Raw genomic sequence first — 20651 nt, forward strand, 5'->3', positions numbered from 1 at the left:
TTGACATTGCGCCCTGGAGCAGTTCCACGGCCTGCCTCGCCACCGCTTTGCGGCAGAGCGAGACGGAACCAGGGGGACCACGCCCCCGTGACAAAGGAAAGGGAGGGGAGAAGGGAAGGGCTCACGGGAAGGCCCACCCCCCAGTCCCCACCGCCCCCTACAATGGGGGGGCCCCCCCGGGGGGCCCCCCCACACCACAAGGGGGGCCCATCCTACGTCACCAAGGGGGGGAAATTTGCACCACATAGAGAGCCCAGCCCGCAACCCAGGGGTAAGCCCACACTATGTAACAAGGGCGCGTTCACCCTGCTGCGACGCACTTCAAAGGGAGGAACCCCATCTTCGTTCCATTCACATCCATCCCCCATCATTTCACCATGCACCACAGGATAACGAGACGCCGCCTGGTCAGTGGCCGGACTCAGCCACACAATGGAGGAAGCTGGCAAGGCGGGTGGTAGCGGCCACGTCAGGAACCTCGGTCCTGGTCGGTGAAATCGCGGGAGTGTCGGCACGTATCTTGGTGGATACGGGGGCATCAGCCACGATCATCTCGAGCACCATGCACGAGATGCTGCCGGATAAAATCTGACCTTTAGTCCCCGTCAAGACAACGTTCATTGTAGCATGGGCTTCCTGGGCCAGGTTGAAGCCCCGATACAGATTGGGCAGCTTTCGGTAGCAGGACCCATCCTTGTCTCCGCAACGTTGCCCGTACCCTGCCTGTTGGGGACGGACTTTCTGAGGCGGATGCCAATGAAAATCGATCAGGCCAATGGGCGGGTGGAAGTCCAGGGAACGCATCTCCATTTCCTAAAGGCGGAGGGGGCCAGCCGGGGTGTACCCTACATGCAGGCTCTGGTCAGTAAGTCTGTCTCCATTCCCCCGGCAGCCCAGATGCTGGTTCCACTGCAATATCGGTCCCCCCTCGTGACAGCCCGACCAGACTCACCCATCCTGGTGTCTCCGGCGTCAGCTGCCATGGATCGCCATGCGCTGGTGGGAGCCGAAACTATTGTACAGAGGAACCAGCATCTGTTCATTCAGGTGCTGAACACCTCCAATAGAACAGCGACGGTGCAGGAGGGAACAGTTCTTGCCCACGTTAGTCCCTTGTCACTAGGAGCCCCAGGGACAAAGCCCGAGCTTGTAGGCAGCATCAGCCAGTCCGAGGACAGAGGGGCCGAATCGTGGATGGACCAGCTGGCGGGGCCTGAGCCGGGATTGCCGCCCGACCAGAAACAGCAGCTGCACTCGTTATTGCAGGAGTTCTCGGACGTGTTCAGCCGGGGACCGTTCGACCTAGGGCGCACAAATCTGTCACAGCACCACATCAACACGGGAGATGCCGCACCCCTGCGCCAAAACACATATAGAATGAGCCCAATGGAAAAAGGGCACATTCAACAAGCGGTGCAGGAGATGCTGCGGGCCGACATAATTTCTCCATCCTCGAGTCCCTGGGGGGCACCGGTGGTCCTAGTCAAGAAGTCAGATGGGTCACTGAGATTTTGTGTGGACTTCCGACGCCTCAATGCCGTCATGCTGCCCGACGCATATCCCCTACCACGTATCGACGACTCATTGGATGCACTGGCGGGAGCAACATTTTTCAGTACGCTGGATTTATTGTCCGGGGTCTGGCAGGTCCCACTAGACGCGGACTCCCGGCCTAAAACTGCGTTCCGGACACCACAGGGCCTGTTCGAGTTCAACTGCCTGCCTATGGGCCTCCAGACTGCGCCGGCAACGTTCCAACGCATAATGGAGTTGGCCTTAGCAGGCCTCCAATGGGAAACGTGCCTCATCTACCTCGATGACGTCATTGTTTTCAGCCGATCATTCGAGGAACACATTGACCGATTACGTCAGGTATTCCTGTGGTTCCGGAACGCGAACTTGAAGCTCAAGCCGTCGAAGTGCCACCTTATGCAGTCGTCGGTACGCTACTTGGGCCACGTCGTCAGTGAGTCTGGAGTGGCTACAGACCCGGAAAAGACGGCCTGCGTGAGGGCCTGGGCTGTTCCCACAACGGTTCCGGAGGTACGCCGGTTTGTGGGTTTCGTTTCTTACTACCGCCGGATTGTGCCCAACTTCGCAACCATTGCCAAGCCCTTGCATGTGTTGATGGCGAAGAACCAGAGGTTTTATTGGGGCCCTCTGGAGGAAGAGGCATTCCAGCAGCTGCGCTCACGTCTGACAGATGCACCACCATTGGCCTTTCCGGATTTTGGCCTCCCCTTTATCCTGGACACGGACGCCAGCGATGTGGGCATCGGCAGTGTTTTGTCGCAAGTCCAGCAGGGTCGGGAGGTGGTTATCGCCTATGGTAGTCATGTGCTTTCATCAGCGGAGCAGCGCTACTGCGTCACATGTAGGGAACTCCTGGCAGTCGTTCACTTCGTGCAGCAATTCCGACCCTACCTGTATGGTCGCAAATTTACGGTCCGCACTGACCACGCGGCCTTGCAGTATTCGCTCCGCATCGACCAGCCTTCGGGCCAGCTGGCCAGATGGATAGAGCGCCTGCAGGAGTACAGGCACCAAGTAGTGCATCGCAAAGGGACTAGACATGCCAACGCAGACGCATTGTCCCGACTGGCGCCCCAGGGCCCTTGTGCATGCACCACAGGCGGGGCACGCTGCAAGGAGGCGAGGCTGGAGGGGACGGTCATCGCTCCCGTACGCACGGCGGAGGGCGCACAGGGTGAGGTCCAGCTGACCGACCACGACCTGGGGCTGACCTTGGACGATTGGAGACGGCTACAGCTGGAGGAAGCCCCACTGCGAACACTACGCGCCTCAGCAGAGGCGGGGGGGAGGAGTACATCGTATGGGAGGATCTCCTCATGCGATGGGACCCGACAGGGCGCCGGCGATGCCTGGTAGTTCCGGAGTCGCTGCATCAACAATTGGTTATGGACGTACACGGCCGCCAGCTGCTGCACCTGGCGGGGCGGAAGACACTGTACACATTACAGGGTCGGTACTTTTGGCCAGGTATGACCGCTGACGTGCATCGATGGGTCACTACCTGCGTCGAATGTGCGCGGCGAAAGCCGCCACCCAGGGTAAGCCGGGCGCCCCTACAGCCCATCACGGTGACCAGGGTCAACGAATTGGTTGCGTTGGACATCCTGGGACCACTGCCGGTCACGCCACGGGGAAATAAATACCTGTTGGTCGGAGTCGAGTACTGCACGAGGTGGCCGATGGCGTGGGCCCTCCCGGACCAAACGGCACAGACCATCGCCGATGCCTTTGTGGGAGGCTATGTCCTTGATAAGGGGGCACCGGAGCGGTTGCTCACGGATCAGGGCAGGAATTTCTCCTCACAGCTTTTGAAGGACGTCTGCTCTATCCTGGGCACTAAAAAGGTCCGAACATCTCCGTATCATCCCCAGACCGATGGGATGGTAGAGCGGCTTAACCGCACCATAGCGGCCATGCTGTCCCAAGTGGTGGACGAAAACCATTTCGACTGGGACCTCCACATTAAATGGTCCATGGGGGAGGCAGAACCGAGGACGGTTAATTTTTTCTCCGGGGGGGGGGGGTGATGTAGGGGTGTCAGGGGAAGTATTCGCACACCTCTTAAACAACTGTGAAAGCGTAGTACAATACAACTTATCGCAATCCTAGACTTTGCAAGCGACTCAAAACATCAGGAAAAATGTAGAATAAAACTTTCAGCGATACTCTGTCGGTCTATGCCGAACTCAGCACCGATCATCACCTCGCCCCTCTTCTCTGCGAAACACCACACCCAATGCTAATATCGAGGCCATGCCCCGCAGCCTGCTCCTTTGCAAGACTCTCTGTCGCTTGTCGTAGTAGCGATGTATGGGTCGTGTCTCTGGTTATATCTGAAATTCTCTCTCCTCTCTCCGTGTCTCTTGCGAGAGAGAAAAAAAACCAGATGCCCTCTGTCACGCTCTCTCTCCACTGCCGCAGTGGCCTGGCTGCCCCCTCCCCTTTATGACCTTTGACTGGCTATGTTTTTGTTTGCATCCCCCCCCCCTCTTCATAGTGTTTGTTATCTCGAGGCCAGACACCCTATTTTATGGCTACCATGTGTTTGTGTCAAATTGTTGGAAGACAAAGGTGGCCAGGGAGGCTCTGATTCCATGGAATGCATATTATCTGGTCTTGTGTGTGTTGTACATATTTCTTGTATTTCTTATGAGTTACCCCCGGTCAAATATCTCGTATTTATTATTTGGTTTATGCTTAATCAAGATTCGTAATGCCCCTCGTTGTTACCACCATTATTCCGAGGGTTTTGCCAAGCTTTGTTATACGTCTGTGTCGCCAGGGATCGGTGTTTTATTCTCGAGTTATATTTTGATATCCGGAGGTTAGAGAGATAGCTTTAGTTTTGACTTAAGTTTTCATGATTGTAGGAGCTCATGTACTTTGGTTCATTTGGTAAAGTCACGTAGATAGAAAGATACAATAAAATATATATATATGCGGTGAATAAGAGTAAAATAAGGGAATTGATAATAAAGCCACTAATGTAGACTGCAAGCTATAATATCGACTTATTCTTATAGTCAAGCTTCGGACTTTTACCGTATTAAAAAAATAAAATTCCAGTTATCATGTCCGTTTGTGGCTCTGGAGATTTGTTTGTGAACTGTACAAAACGTTTAGGGAGGTCATGGCATATGGTCGTCTGACAACCTGGAGATTTCGCAGATCGTCATTAACCCCTATTTGCCCCGGGAATTTATTGTTTAATGTTTTTTTTTATGACCTCCAGTTGATTGGTGCTTGTGGGAGGTAGCGGGTTTGAGGGTGTTTTTTTTTATCGATTATTATTATTTAAAAAAATATTGGCAGAATTATTTTTAAAAACATTTTTGGAAAAAGGCCTATATATACAACACGGTGTCTACGTGATCTAGCATGGATCAAGCTGAGATATATTGAATACCTATGTCTATGTGTTCGAGTATGGATCAAGCTGTGGTATTTTGATTACATGTGTATATGTGTCCAGGCAGATATTAAGCTGTGAAATGTTTAATAACTGTTGGATTTTAGTGTAAATTAGGACAAGAGATGAAGTTGTCTCCATGCCGTGTTGGTCACTGAGTTTGTTGAACTATACCTCACCATGCTGCTCAATGCGCGATGCAAGGGGTGCCTAAGAATATGAATTTGCTAATTGTATTCGCCATATCTGGGTATCGAACTCAAGTTATGGATTCATATTGCAGTGCACTAACCACTGCTCATCTCGTATATATGTTTTGTTGTTGTGATATTCAGCGATATATGATTAGATCAACAAACACACCCGTTGGTACCATTGTCAGGCATCACAAGAAATCTCACAATCTCAGAGAGGTAATGCTCATCCAATCAATTTATTGTACAGAAAACCAATACAATTGTTTTCTAACTTTAAAGAATGTTCAGCACGAGTTTAGACCGTTACATGGTTTGTTTTTTTATCGCGGTGAGCTGCAGCAAAGCATTCAGAATCGTCGGATGCAGCGCACCGACTGCATGGTGGGGCTCATTGCGCCGTACTCGCTGCACTTGCGGTAGTCGCCCTTCTCCAACAGGTACTGGCGCCCGCGGTAGTGCGGCTCCTCGTACCCCACCCATGCGCCGTCGTGCACCCTCACAGAGCGCACCTCTCTCATGCTGAAGCGGTCGTGCAGGTGTGAGCAGTCATCGGTCAGCTCCATGGTTTGCCCACCGAAGTCATCATGCTGATACATGGTCATGCGGAAGTTGGAACTGTTTTGCTGAAAGAAGGGAAAAAACCCACACACAAACAGGGTTTAGATTTAATGCGTGGGTTTTTGCAGCCAATATTATGGTTCGTAATGGATTTTGTTTGGGGGGGTTAGGCCCCGTAATGATTCTCACCGGACGGTAGCCAGGCAACTTCAGATATCACGTGCCCACTTTGCATATGAGAATGTTTAATAAACCTGGCTGGTGAAACAATGATACATTGGGCGTGAAAACTGTGGTACACGTGACAATATCATTTGTTTGGAGGGTCTTATGACACAAAATTTAGGTATCAGCATTTTTACATCTTATTTTTTAAAACAATTGAATTTCCAAAAATAACTCGAGGGCTCTCAGCAACTTCCAAATCAGCTTCGTGTCGTTATTCTTGGCCAGTGATTGTTATTTAGAAATGTATTTTGTACTTATTGGAACATTTCACCTGAAAAATCCTTTGAGATGAAACGTCTCATTGCAAAGCTGTCCAGGGTGTCAATTGACACGTACATAGCAGGCATATATATGAACATTTTAAATATATAACCTATACCGTATTTTATTAAATCACAGTTGCTGAACACAGGCCCAAAACGCCAAGCAGCCAACAACACACATTCCGTGCGACCTGAGATAGAGCCAATGTGGTGCTCAAACCAAACGCATGAACATTAAAACACCGCATAACCCTGCATGTTTGAGTATTTAAAGTTCCTTTAAATGACAATCCAAAGTTGAAAAACATAGAAACGGTCAATGAGCAGCAACACAAATAATAGTCGACACTATACGAAATATGTACAATAATACGGGTCTACAAATCGCTTCATGGTCTTGCCCCACCATATCTTGCCACACGTTTATCTTTATAAATCCCCTTCTCCCCCTCTACGCTCTCAATCTTTGCTGTCGCTCTCTGTTCCTCCTTCGTCTTGCGCGCATTCCACGCTTTCGCTATTTCTCTCTTCTTTCCCACCATTCACTGGAACAAACTTCCACATTAAGCGGTCACCTTCGCTCACTCAATTTCCGCTCACTCTCTCAAAACTCACTTGTTGTTCCCTAGCTCACCTCACGACCCCTTAATCCCCCCCCCATCATAACCACCACCATTACTGAACAAAAGCATTACATGGCGACCACTCATTCCCAATTCATTCAATCCACCATTATTCACTGTCATGAATTCGCTTTTACCGAATTTACAATTTACAGATTTGCCCCATTGGTTCATCTCATCTATTTAATTCACCGTTACATTCACGTACGTTGTACCGTTATTAATTCTTCGTAAAGCGCCTTATTTTATGCGCTTTTAAAAATTCCAGTAGAATGAGATAAGCGTCAGGAAATGTCGGAAGTCATAACTCCGGATGTCACACTTTTCTTTCTGCTCCTTCCCCCTCCCCACCCCCTGTGCACTGGCCGCACGTTGGGATACTCACACCACGGATGGTTCTGCAAGAGCCGATGTGGTCGTTGTGCGCCATCCAGCGCTGGTACTCGGGGTACTCCCCGGGCTCCATGATGTACATGTTGCCCTTGTGGTCCGGACGCTCGTAGATGACCCAGGCGCCGCCCTCCACGCGGATCGAGTTGCAGCGGCTCAGGTTCGACGCCATGTTCATGCAGTCCTGGCCGGACTCATAGTGGCGGCCCTTGAAGTCCCGCTCCTCGAAGAAGATGATCTGCGGTGCGCAGCCGAGCGTGGGGCACACATGCCGGATTTCACGAGCCGTTAAAAGTTGTGAAGTTGCTGCTTCGTGAACTTACACGTAGAAGCAAATGTTTATTAAGTGTACTACATTATGTTTTATATAGTACTGTACTGCCATTCAGAGGAAAGGAAGTTTTTAATATTTCGACGAATTGGCTTTCCTCTAAGAAAATCTTCCGTTTCTTTTCCGTGACTTTGAAAAAGAAACCACCACTCTGCTCTAATGTATACAAACATGTTCTAGTCCAATTCCAATTTTATTTTGTTTAGCCAGGTGAAAACTTTGATGCCAGGATGAGTCTCATTTTCAAGAGTAACCTGTGCCACCGAATTACAAAAACAAGAGCATGAAAAAACAAGTTCAACAATGAAGCAAATATAATTAGAGAATGAAAACATCCCTAAATTTAACTCTTCATTTAAATTAAAATATTGTTAATTTGATTTAGAATTCACTAACAAAAGCCTCTCGCAGTGAATAAAACAATCTTCAGAAACAGCACTCGTGTGTTTGGGTGTGATATTAGATTGTTCACACACAATTTGTATTAGTAATAGATTTAAAATATCTGCTTATGTCTCATGTATTTGCTCCGTGTCAGTTGAGACCCTGGACACCCTTTACAAAGATAAGTTCCATCTCGAGGGATTTCAAGGTGAAATTTTTTAATTGGTAAAATATAACACCCAGGATTTCAACCCATGTGGCCACACTTGCTGTACAGTGTGAACCATCAGTAATGCCACAGATCCCCACTAAGTAAGCAGTGAGTGAGTACTCAGTGAGTGAGTAGTTAGAGCTACAATGATGTATGCTTTACAATATATGTGTGTATGTGTGTGACACGCTGTATATAAGCACAGGCACACATATCGCTTGTTCTTATTAGCAAACCAAATGTATGTACTTTCTAACAACCACCGCTTCATCCCACCTTATATTGACAATACAATGGCGTATACCGTTTACGTAAACACGATGCTCAGCTGAATTGTGGTATATTACCAACACACCGATACTTTACCACTTTACCTTTTTCATGGTGAGGCTGTGGTTGTCAGCGCAGAGGAGTGCACTTAGTTGAGGCTTCCGGGGCACTATATATAGGGCTGAGCGTTCCCCTTCGGTGGCAATCCAATTGTCAACCTCTCACAATGTATTAATTGTTACGCTGCGTTTAGCAACCGTTGCTTATTGAGTGGTGCATCAGCAAGATAAATGCTTACTCTGCACGTCTATATCGCTCGTGCAGCGAGCATCCACCGCGTGTTGAATGTTCACTCTCTGTAATTAGTCATTGCGAAGCTAAACATCAGGAGTAAATGCTTAAAGAAAGTTTTACATTAAATAGTATAATTTGCGTTAAATCGACATGCACATACACCAATGGATACATACCCATTATCGAATTCATATTTAACATCTCATATAAACCACGAACACAAAAAACAAGTGAATATTTAATAAAACCGGAGAAGGCAGTTGATTCTTTATATTAATTTGATATATAGTGATTGTAAGAGACCCGTTTAATAAATACGCTAGTGCATGTATTGTTGTTAAAGGGTTAAAATGTCCTTTGATATTTTAAATCCCGTTTAGGTAACAGCCAAAATCTTGTCCCGTGTCACTTATGACCGTGTTGAGGAACATTCCGATGCTGTTGTTGTCCTTGCAGCCTTGAGCATGCAGCATATAGGGAAATGTGATCGGGTAGTCTGCTTGTATACAGCGAATTGTGGCATAGCAGGATCAGGAGAGATGGTGATTGCGTGGGGAGGCCTTTATCCAGCAGTAGATAGAAAATGGCATATGTTGATGTTTATTTTGCTGCTGCTGCCACAATGTCATATCAACTGTGGATTGTGCTGCAGCCAAGAGGCATGACACACAGCGCTGCTCGTACAATGGACTCACGAATCACTTACCTAGCAGAGCAACACTGAGTCCAATGACTCAAATCCAGGGCGGTCCTGCATTGCGTTTTTATGTTAAAACTGTACATTTAAATTTGTATGTTAGCAGGTAAGGCCCACTGAGCTATATAGCTCTTTTTCAGAAGCGACCTGGCTATCACAAATAATTGCTCAACGAAGTGATTTTCATGTGGAAATGTATAGCAGGCAAATACCCTAAAGGCGTGTTGATTCAAAATGTGGAGGAATAAAATCGGAGAACCCGGAGAAATATCCACATGACCACAGGGAGAACATACAAACTATAAATATACAGCAGGCGTAAGAGTCGGGATCGAACCCACGACGTCCTCTATACTAGGCGAGGTAGTCAACATTTCACGGGCGATACAATAAAACGAATACTGTTCGTACAATAACAATTTGCATGACTACAGGGAACCGTTAACGCGAAATCTCCCAGATAACTCTTATTATTATCATTATTAGTATCACTATTATTGTCATAATCATACGAACCGCCGCTGCAGGGTACACCACGGGATTGACACGGTGGAGACCGAGAACGCACTGATGTGATGTTTATTGTTTCGTTTAATGTCGTCCTGTAATTCCGTTAACAAATTACTGCAACCGAATCCCTAAAAGTTTGACAATGATATAACGTCACTTGCCTAATTCTGTCCACGTCCAAATAACCAGCTGAATTCCATGGCTGCGGGTTTTTGTGTGAGTCTATGGGGTCTCTGTGTGAATCTGTGGGGTGTCTGAGTGAGTGTAAGGGGTCTCTGTGTGAGTCTATGGGGATTCTGTGCGAGTCTATGAGGTCTCTGTGTGAGTCTATGGGTTATCTGTGTGAGTGTAAGGGGTCTCTGTGTGAGTCTATGGGGTTTCTGTGTGAGTTTATGAGGTCTCTGTGTGAGTCTATGGGGTGTCTGTGTGAGTGTAAGGGGTCTCTGTGTGAGTCTGTGGGGTCTCTATGTGACTCTATGGAGTCGCTGTGTGAGGCTATTGGGTCTCTGTGTGAATCTATGGGGTATCTGTGTGAGTCTATCGGTTCTTTATGAAAGTATGTGGAGTCTCTATGCGAGTCTGTGGCATCTCTACCTGAGTCTATAGGGTCTATGTGTGAATCTGTAAGATCTCTATGTGAGTCTGTGGGGTCTCTTTGTGAGTCTGTGAGGTCTCTATGTGAGTCTATGGGTCTCTGTGTCAGTTTATGTAGTTTCTGTGTGAGTCTGTTGGGTCTCTATGTGAGTCTATGGGGTCTCTGTGTGAATCTATGAGGTATCTGTGTGAGTCTGTGGATTCTCTATGTCAATCTGTGGGGTCTCTGTGTGTTGGGTCTCTTTGTGAGTCTGTGAGGTCTCTGTGCGGGTCTGTGGGGTCTCTGTGTTTGTCTTTGGTGTCTCTATGTGACTATATGGGGTCTCTGTATGAGTCCATTTGGTCTCTGTGTGAAACTATGGGTCTTTGTGTGAGTCTGTAAGGTCTCTATGTGAGTTTTTGGGGTCTCTATGTGAGTCTGTGGGGTCTCTATGTGAGTCTGTGGGGTCTCTATGTTAGTCTGTAAGGTATCTGTGTAAGTCTGTGGGATGTATCTGTGCATCTGTGGGGTCTCTGTGTGGGTCTGCGGGGTCTCTTTGTGACTCTATTGGGTCTCTGTGTGAGCCTGTGGGGTCGCTATGTGAGTCTGTACGGTCTCTATGCGAGTCTGTGGGGTCTCTGTGTGAGTCTATGGGGCTCTATGTGAGGGGTATCTATGTCAATCTGTGGGGTCTGTTTGTGAGTCTTCAGGGTCTCTATGTGAGGGTCTCTATGTGAGTCTGTGGCGTCTCTGTGTGAGTCTATGGGGTCTTTGTGCAAGCCTGTGGGGTTTCTATGTACCATTGGTGACCGGGCTGAGACCATCATTCCAACGTCCTGGGAACTCTGGAGCTTTGCGGTTTAGGTGCTGCGAAGTCACGGGGGGTTGTTTGACCAAAACTCAACCACGCTGATCATTGTGGCTTGATAAAGGGAATAACATTGTTTTCTCGCTTCTTGCGTAGCACCTAACTCGCGTGGGTGCCCCTATCCAGAAGAGCTGCTCAGGTTTTTAAGATCCCTCAAGCTTTTTTGGCATGTCACAGTCCGCTAGAGAAGAATTTTCAAGAATGAAGCACAAATCCGCTCGTATAATAGCCATGCATGTCTGCGATGTCTTTAAAATTGGATATCATCATTAGCATCATTACAATTACGTGTATTTTTATTTCCTAACGTATTTTTGTATACATTTTTATTTGATAATTATTAGCAGAGTTTGTTTGTATTATCTGTGTACGGAACTGGATAAGTGATTTACACCATTGGAACCTCGTTTGCCAGTAAAACATATGATAATTGTTTTGTTACCCTTCTATCTGGCAACAAAACGAACACCTTTTTTTACAAGGAGTCATGTTTTCCAGATACAAGGGTTAAAAAACCAATTATCATATGTTTTACTGGCAAATGAGGTTCCAATGGTGTAAATGCTTACCCCGAGCTCTCATATTCTGATGGTGCATTGTCTTTGAGTTGTGTGCCTTTTGGCGTCATCTGGTCCAACCCATGTGAGACTAGGCTCTAAGGAAAGCTGTCTCGGATGTGGACCAATCAACTTCAAGGACAGTGCATATATTATCAGAGTTATGTTTTTTATTTGCATTATGGCTGTAGGTATTGTGGTCTATGCAAACATGACTCCTTGTAAAAAAGGTGTCAGTTATGTTGCCAGATAGAAGGGTAAAAAAACAATTATCATATTTTTTACTGGCAAATGAGGTTCCAATGGTGTAAATGCTTAGCCCGAGCTCTCATACTCTGATGGTGCATTGTCTTTGGGTTGTGCGCCTTTTGGCGTTATCTGGTCCAACCCATGTGAGACTAGGCTCTAAGCAAAGCTGTCTCGGGTGTGGACCAATCAACTTCAAGGACAGTGCATATATTATCAGAGTTATCTTTTTTGTTTGCATTATGGCTGCAGGTACTGTGGTCTATGCAAACATGACTCCTTGTAAAAAAAAGGTGTCAGTTTTGTTGCCAGATAGAAGGGTAAAAAAAGAATTATCATATTTTTTTACTGGTAAATGAGGTTCCAATGGTGTAAATGCTTACTCCGAGCTCTCATACTCTGATGGTGCATTGTCTTTGAGTTGTGCGCCCTTTGGCGTCATCTGGTCCAACCCATGTGAGACTAGGCTCTAAGGAAAGCTGTCTCGGGTGTGGACCAATCAACTTCAAGGACAGTGGATATATTATCCGAGTTATGTTTTGTGTTTGCATTATGGCTGCAGGTATTGTGGTCTATGCAAACATGACTCCTTGTAAAAAAGATGTCAGTTTCGTTGCCAGATAGAAGGGTAGAAAACTTATTATCATATTTTTTACTGGCAAATGAGGTTCCAATGGTGTAAATGCTTACCCCGAGCTCTCATACTCTGACGGTGCATTGTCTTTAAGTTGTGCGCCTTTTGCCGTCATCTGGTCCAACCCACGTGAGACTAGGCTCTAAGGAAAGCTGTCTCGGGTGTGGACCAATCAACTTCAAGGACAGTGTACATATTATCAGAGTTATGTTTTTTGTTTGCATTATGGCTGCAGGTATTCTGGTCTACGCAAACATGGCTCTTTGTAAAAAAAGGTGTCAGTTTTGTTGCCAGATAGAAGGGTAAAAAACCAATTATCATGGATAAGTGATGTGCAGCGTTGTGGGATGTAATTGCAGGAATGACGTTCTATGAAATGAAATTATTATTATTTTACGTTTCATTGACTGCACAAAAGATGACAATAAAGAGAGGCATGAAGAGGGAATGATTGCGCTCGGGAATGTCGATCAATATTGAACACACCTTAGAGTAATAATTCGTTTATTTTGGGAGGGAAACAGCAGCCATTAGAGTTGATGGAGAGGTTAAGTGTTGTGTCCGTAATGAGAGGCTTTAGACAAGGATGTGCATCATCAGCTGATTCGTTTGCCCTACATCGTGAAATGATTCTAAGAGATAGAGGAGCTACATGCAGGAAAGGTTGGTGCTCAATATCTAACTCACCCCGAGATATGCAGATGATAGCTGTGTTGTATTTATGTATGTAATGTATATTGAACTTATTTCGCACCGTGCTAATCGGAGGTGATGAGGCAAGGTTGACTGGAGACCGATTAAGGGATTTGAAGGTGGTCGGCTGGGAGTTTAGGGTCGGTTGAGAAGACTCGGGCACCACCCGAGGAACCTGTACGCAGAGAATGCGTCAGGCCACCTGGGCGCCTGTTGTGCGTTGCTCGTCACACGCCTCAAGAGAGTCCCCTTGCATGTCTGCGAGTTATCGGGATATTCAATTAAGCGCCTGCTGACATACCTCGTCCGGACTTTCCCTTCACCTCTATACAGCATTTTTCATGATGTGTGCATATAGAATCTATTTTGAAAGTATCGCACGCGTGTTCCGTTCTGGCACAATGGATATTGCACAGAACTGATATTATCCAAAAAGCTTTAGATATGTCAGGCTTGCATCAGCAGCTTTTTACCTTGTTTCTGACCTGCTGACCAATCAACTAACAGGCGGTATGTTAACACGAACAATGCACACAATGCAACGCGAGATTTAGCAGCAATGCTAAATAAGCGTGTTCACAATGGGCGGCTCTATATAAATACAGCTGTGGATCAGAGCCAACAGACTCGTTACATTGCTTACGTGTCCCTGCCTTCAAAATGAGAAAGGTACTTCGGCGCATCGTTCCAGTAGATGAGGACATCGTGTGTGTGTGTACCTGTACGTGTGTGTGTACCTGTACGTGTGTGTGTACCTGTACGCGTGTGTGTGCCTGTACGTGTGTGTGCCTGTACGTGTGTGTGTGTACCTGTACGTGTGTGTGTACCTGTACGTGTGTGTGTACCTGTACGTGTGTGTGTACCTGTACGCGTGTGTGTGCCTGTACGTGTGTGTGTGTGTGTACCTGTACGTGTGTGTGTACCTGTACGTGTGTGTGTGTACCTGTACGTGTGTGTGTGTACCTGTACGTGTGTGTGTACCTGTGCGTGTGTGTGTGTATACCTGTACGCGTGTGTGTACCTGTACGTGTGTGTGTGTACCTGTACGTGTGTGTGTACCTGTACGTGTGTGTGTACCTATACGTGTGTGTGTGTTTGTACCTGTACGTGTGTGTGTACCTGTACGTGTGTGTGTGTGCCTTTACGTGTGTGTGTTTGTACCTGTACGTGTGTGTGTGTACCTGTACACGTGTGTGTGCCTGCATGTGTGTGTGTGTGTACCTGTACGTGTGTGGGGAGCGGTAGTGTAGCGGTCAGCGTGCTGCGCTATGAACCCGGCGACCCGAGTTCGATTCCCGCTCACGGCCAACACCAGTGACGATTATCTGAACCGGTACCGGGCCTCCCCTAGGTCGACTCAGCTTCAAATGAGTACCTGGTGCGGTGTTTAAACATCGCCACTAGGGAGACAAAGGCGGCCGGGCGTGGTGCTGGCCACCCACCCCGCTGTGTGCCGTGCCAACCTTCATAGGTGCTCGCTAACAGCACTTACACCAACAGTCTGTTCAGGCTATACGGGGGATCTTTGTCTTTTTTTGAACATGTTATTCTCCTCTGATAGGTATAAAGTATATATATATGTACAAAGGGTTGCCACTTATCCGGATTTGAGCTGGATAGTCTATGTGGCATCTGTGTTCGGGTAGCAGGAATTGATTTGTACTGCGATCTAGTACTGCTACTGTGTTGAACTTTATCACAGTATACTGCAAAGTTTTGATATACGTCGGATAAATTACAAAGTTGCTCACAACACTAAGATATTATCTTGCCTAGATCTCTCACACGTCCTGCTAGGTTTAGAGTCCACTGCTAAGCCCTGTGCATAGATTTTATTTATGACAATATTTTGTTTGCGATGGTGTCGGGGGTATTCGATTGACACGGACATAGCACACACGTAATGGTATGTATACAAACATTTTCAAATTAGTAACATGGACTCTTTCATTTCATACGTGAATATCACACATAGTTAAAGACGTCACTTTTGTTTGAAGATTTAAGATTTTTCATTGCGACAGGTTTATATTTAAAAAAGATATACATTTAACAAAGAAAATATGAATATGTTAAAATAACATGTTGGTGAAAATTCTAACAGCGTATTCATTTAATCTTGATTGCCACTGATAGGATATTTCCAGAGGAAGGCCAGTCAGTCAAAATGCCATCATCTTCTTTGTCTCCCAAGAACAAGATAGATTTAAACAATAGTTTCATAAACTAATGATTCTACGTGCAAATTCACTTAAGCAGCAACTTCACAATTTTTAACGGCGTGTGAAATCCGGCGTGTGTCCCGCGCACTCGGCTGCGCACCACAGATCATCTTCTTCGAGGAGCGGGACTTCAATGGCCGCCGCTTTGAGTACAGCCAGGACTGCATGAACCTGGCGTCGAACCTGAGCCGCTGCAACTCGATCCGCGTGGAGGGCGGCGCCTGGGTCATCTACGAGCGTCCGGACCTCAAGGGCAATATGTACATCATGGAGCCCGGGGAGTACCCCGAGTACCAGCGCTGGATGGCGCACAACGACCACATCGGCTCTTGCAGAGCCATCCGTGGTGTGAGTATCGTAAATATTGCCTTGCAATGATACAATTCAACAAGTTAATAGTAGGGTTTTTTTTTCAATTGAAATATTTCACCGCTTTTAGGTTGAACAGCTCGTTTGCGAACGCGTTAACAGGGATACATACACATAAGACACGTAATGGCACCGTGTACATACACATAAGCACGCGAGCTTATCCACACATATTCACATACCCCCCCATCCGACCACATGGATGAATATGTCTTTGAAATGAATGCCCAGACGTGCTGCTCCCAGGAGCTTATTTAAGTACATTCCTGTGGAGGGAGCTGGTAGGAACGTTACGTTGCTCAGTCAATGGCCAGGGTCAACGGCGGCGTGGTGTATTCCGCAAATATGCCCGACTGTGAGGGTGGGCACAAACCGGCATGAGTAGGTTAAACGTTGAGTTTTATAAGGGCACCACGGGGTGACCAGCCCCTCCTCACCCAGCCCCACCCCTCCTACCCCCCACCCAGCCCAACCCTACCCACCCAGCCCCTCCCCACCCCCCCCACCCAACCCCTCCCCATCCACTTCACCAACGTGTACGAGCTAGTATGGCGATGTACGGGTGGAAGCCTCCATCCCACATTAAATGACCACATATGAATAGTATGCAATGTTTACGTCACTAGATAACGACGCAGGATCGCCACGTGCCAGGGTTTGACGTGGACTGTCCAACAATTGGCGTCTTGTTTTGGGTGGCGGAAATGTATTTACACCAAGATTTGGTGCCTGCACTGCGTTGAACTGTATCACAGTGTACTGCACAGTTTGGATAGACCTAGAGTCGCCAAAAAAATATGTGGGTTTGGTCTGTGGAAAAGGTAGCGACAATACCACTACATATGACTGCGATTACTTGTCATTGCTGCCACGGATAAAACAAGTAGTAAAAACGAGTATGTTTCCATCTACGGATAATCTAAATTCTTAAATCATTTTGTATATATGTATTTTGAACTTCTTTCGCACCGTACCTAGCCAGATAGAAATAGCGCGACTGTTCTCGAGTGCCGTTGTATCATCTCGACCATGGCAATGCTCTGTGCGTGGGGTTGCCGCGATGTCAAGTCAGACTGCACAACGGCTTTCAGATCGACCCTTGACCGCCCGATCCCGTCGGGACCCAATTTCTCAAACTTTATTGGATCTCCATTGGCTACCGATTGATTGAGCTCCGTGCAGAAATTAAAAGACTGTGTTAAATTCACAAAACGCTGCGCTGTCTGCAATTGCAGCTTTACAATCCTCTCAGACGTTTGAGGTCCCTACACGCTCCATGTCCCTCTGTCAGACAACGTTTCATCGATACATCTTTGAGGCTTGGCCTTTTTATGGTCCTTGGTTCTTAAATATGGAATGCTCTGCCCGTAGAAAATGGGTAGTGGTTTTTTTCGTTACGAGGGGGTGGTGTCATTGACACATGTGTTGAGCATGTTAAAGAAGATGCCATTCCTATGCATTTCCACTGATATATTGCACTGTGAGATATATCTTATATATGTGCTTTTGTGACTCATTAAAAGTTATTTTATCATCCTGTACAGCGCTCTGACACCACGTTGTGATACGTTGCGCTTGAGAATGTTTGTTAAATAAACAAAGTGTACAAAACCAAACATATGTTTTGCACTGATGGCTTCTGTATAAACTTTCCTAACGGTGGCTCATTCGCTAAACTTTGAAGGGAAAAATATTCTCACAAAGCAATGTCAATATATCAGCGATCTGTGCATGCATGTCCTTTGGTCTGTACGAGGCAAGCTAATTTTTCTTTTTTACAACGGTGACAAATAAGACATATTTTTTTATTAAACTAGGAACGATTAAAAGAGGTAGATGGAGCAGAACTGAGACAATAGCATTACAATTCGGGAAGGAGTGGGGGTTTCGAACGAGCAGCCAGAATTTCATCGTACAGCAATGCAAGGTTCGAAATTGTAACACTCTGTCCTCGAATCCTCTCTGCGGTGTGTGTTCGCAGTGCAACACCGCCAACAACCGCCTGTCCCTGTATCGCGAAGACAACTTTGGTGGCCACATGACGGAGTGCGCGGAGGATTGCCCACACCTTTACGACCGCTACAGCATGCGAGAGGCGCGCTCTGTGAGGGTGCACGACGGCGCTTGGGTGGCGTACGAGGAGCCGCACTACCGCGGGCGCCAGTACCTGCTGGAGAAGGGCGACTACCGCAAGTGCAACGAGTGGGGCGCAATGAGCCCCACCATGCAGTCGGTGCGCTGCATCCGACAGTTCTGAAGGCTCGACGGCAGAATAGCCCCGCTCGGTCATTGCTGTTCATGTGATGGAATAGTTAATAAATAAGCATGCAACAAAAAATACCAAAACGCCTTTTTGCAGTTTTTTTCCAAGGATAGACAAATGTTGTTGAGATTTGACTCTTCAGAATGCGATAGGATTTGGGGTTTTGCCCAAACTCTGCTATTTACTACTATAATGAGTCAATAATGTCTGTGTGTCTCACGCTTGACGTCACTCGACGGCCAGCCTCCCTTATTAATAATCATGAAGAGGTGACGTCTTCCAAATGGACCCCCCCCCCCGCCATTAATGATAATTAGCGGGTTACGTCACTCCACATTGGGGGGCGAGGCGCCTCCTCCCCATTCCTCAGCGTCAACTTACAACCCTCACTACAAAGGCTCTCACGTCACGCGATCTCCGTAACGCTATTGAGACATCGAAGTAGAAAGGAAGTCATGATGAACAAGGGATTATAACCTATGAATGAAATAAGTCTGTGTCACCGCGGCCTTACAAATTGCACGCGAATTGATGCAATGAATATCACGTCGCGGTCTGCTTTTCGCTTGCAAGTTTCAGATTTATTGAAATACACACGTCCTTGGACGGGCAAAAGGCTCGTTGTACATAAGAATGGTGGAAATTCGCCAGTATATACGACGGCTTGCTGTGCCGGCAGTTCTCGCGACACCAAGAATGTCATGTGGAAATTTATAGCAGAAAAATAATCTCATTATTTACTGCAGCCATGAAATTCCCCCGCACTTGTCACTTTGTGGCGTGATTATATGCACGGTTCATCACAAATATAACCATACCTAGGCAGAATACCAGTACAATACCCGATTAATGTGGATATTGTAACATTCTAACTTTAAATGCAGCCCATAAAATAAAACAAATTAGGCAAGAGAAAAATGAATCTGGGTCTGTAGTTCTTGACAGAAAAGACAATTTGGCTGGGACAGCAAACTTGACTTCATGGCCAAATTAAAACCGGTGGCTATGACTCCGTCTCATAGATGAACCAACTTAGATTCAAGAGGCATCATAACATGATGCCCTTTGGGCACCACGGTGGCTAGTAGATGTTAACTACCTAGCCTGGTATACAGGAGGGCGTGGGTTCAATCCCGATCCAGACCCTGGTGCCTGTATATTTGGAGTTTGCATGTTCTACCCGTGGATTTGTATCCAAGTCCTCCGGTTTTTCCATCTAGAACTTCCACCAGTTCTATGTCGGCTCCATAAGTTCTCAAATAGTGGAACTATACTCTTCTGAGACTATTTTGAAACTTATCCAAAAATTCTTGTATTCAATCAATGATGTTTAAATGATCTACTCCATGATGGCCGTACAGTCATTATTGTTTACGCAGAGAGACGAATAACTGAACGTATTGGCGGTACGCCGCGATTCGCAACCCGCTCAGAAAATGTTTTGCGAGGTAGTGGTGTCAAAATCAGTTCTCGTGATGTCAAAGAGGTCGGAAGACGAATGTTTATACGAGCAGCTGAACACGAAGCCTCATAGTCTGTTGCCGCATAGCAGCATCCAGCCTGACAATTCACTGGCTCGGTGTTCCAAAGGCAGATTTGACTCATCGTGCCATAGACTTGGTCGGACGGTGCCTCGATTCATTTCTGGAATAATTTCTTGGCGGACGGTGGCATCAAAAGATTATGACTTCATGTCACACGTTCGAATGTAAAAGCATCTGCTGAATCTAAGGCAACTTCTGATAGAGAGTCTGCAGCTCGCTCAATGGCAACAAAGACATCATCAGACTGTTCTATGAGGACCGGCGTGTTATGCTGCACCAGTGTACCGCCAATATGTCCATATGATGGAGACGGTGACCTACCTATAGAGAGTAACTATCGTTAAATCACCTTGACTTCATCACACAGCTGTCGTAAATCATTATTTATTTATTATTTGAGGAGCTCTTTAAAATAATCCATCCACACGAAATCATGTAGTGTTTAAAACCAACGTCTTTTCTTGACAACAAAACACGAGCACAAGTGTGACTTGGGTCATCTAGAAACAAAATACACGATATCGAGATGTTACTGCGATCAATCCCAGAGTCAACGTTTTATGCAAGAAACTGAGCAGTGCTCAGTCCCCTGGAGCCACACAGGAGGACGGAAAGGAGGAGCAGTATAATCTACAACATTTCTACAAAGTGCTATTTTATTCAACCGGGTTAACAATAACAATTATATATTGAAGAGCAGCCCCACAATTATCCAAGTTGATGAAATAATACCACATACAGCAGTGCTCACTGCCTCAAACTGATTAATACTAAAATACAATA

The 20651-nt window shown here is 46.6% G+C and overlaps 2 protein-coding genes across 2 annotated transcripts; one reads left to right on the forward strand and one right to left on the reverse strand.

Annotated features, from left to right (window-relative positions):
* Positions 1 to 5486: 5486 nt before the first annotated feature.
* On the reverse strand, positions 5487 to 8510 carry LOC144933703 (gamma-crystallin M2-like). Its single transcript, XM_078858772.1, has 3 exons — positions 8502 to 8510; positions 7197 to 7439; positions 5487 to 5762 (listed from the first exon to the last, which is right to left on the reverse strand). Exons 1-3 carry the CDS (start codon positions 8508 to 8510, stop codon positions 5487 to 5489), a joined length of 528 nt encoding a protein of 175 aa, XP_078714898.1.
* Positions 8511 to 14130: 5620 nt separating this feature from the next.
* Positions 14131 to 18318, forward strand: LOC144933704 (gamma-crystallin S-like). Its single transcript, XM_078858773.1, has 3 exons — positions 14131 to 14139; positions 15798 to 16040; positions 18043 to 18318. Exons 1-3 carry the CDS (start codon positions 14131 to 14133, stop codon positions 18316 to 18318), a joined length of 528 nt encoding a protein of 175 aa, XP_078714899.1.
* Positions 18319 to 20651: the final 2333 nt, after the last annotated feature.

The sequence above is a fragment of the Lampetra fluviatilis genome, chromosome 8, assembly GCF_964198595.1.
Source record: "Lampetra fluviatilis chromosome 8, kcLamFluv1.1, whole genome shotgun sequence".
Taxonomy (NCBI): Eukaryota; Metazoa; Chordata; class Hyperoartia; order Petromyzontiformes; family Petromyzontidae; genus Lampetra; species Lampetra fluviatilis.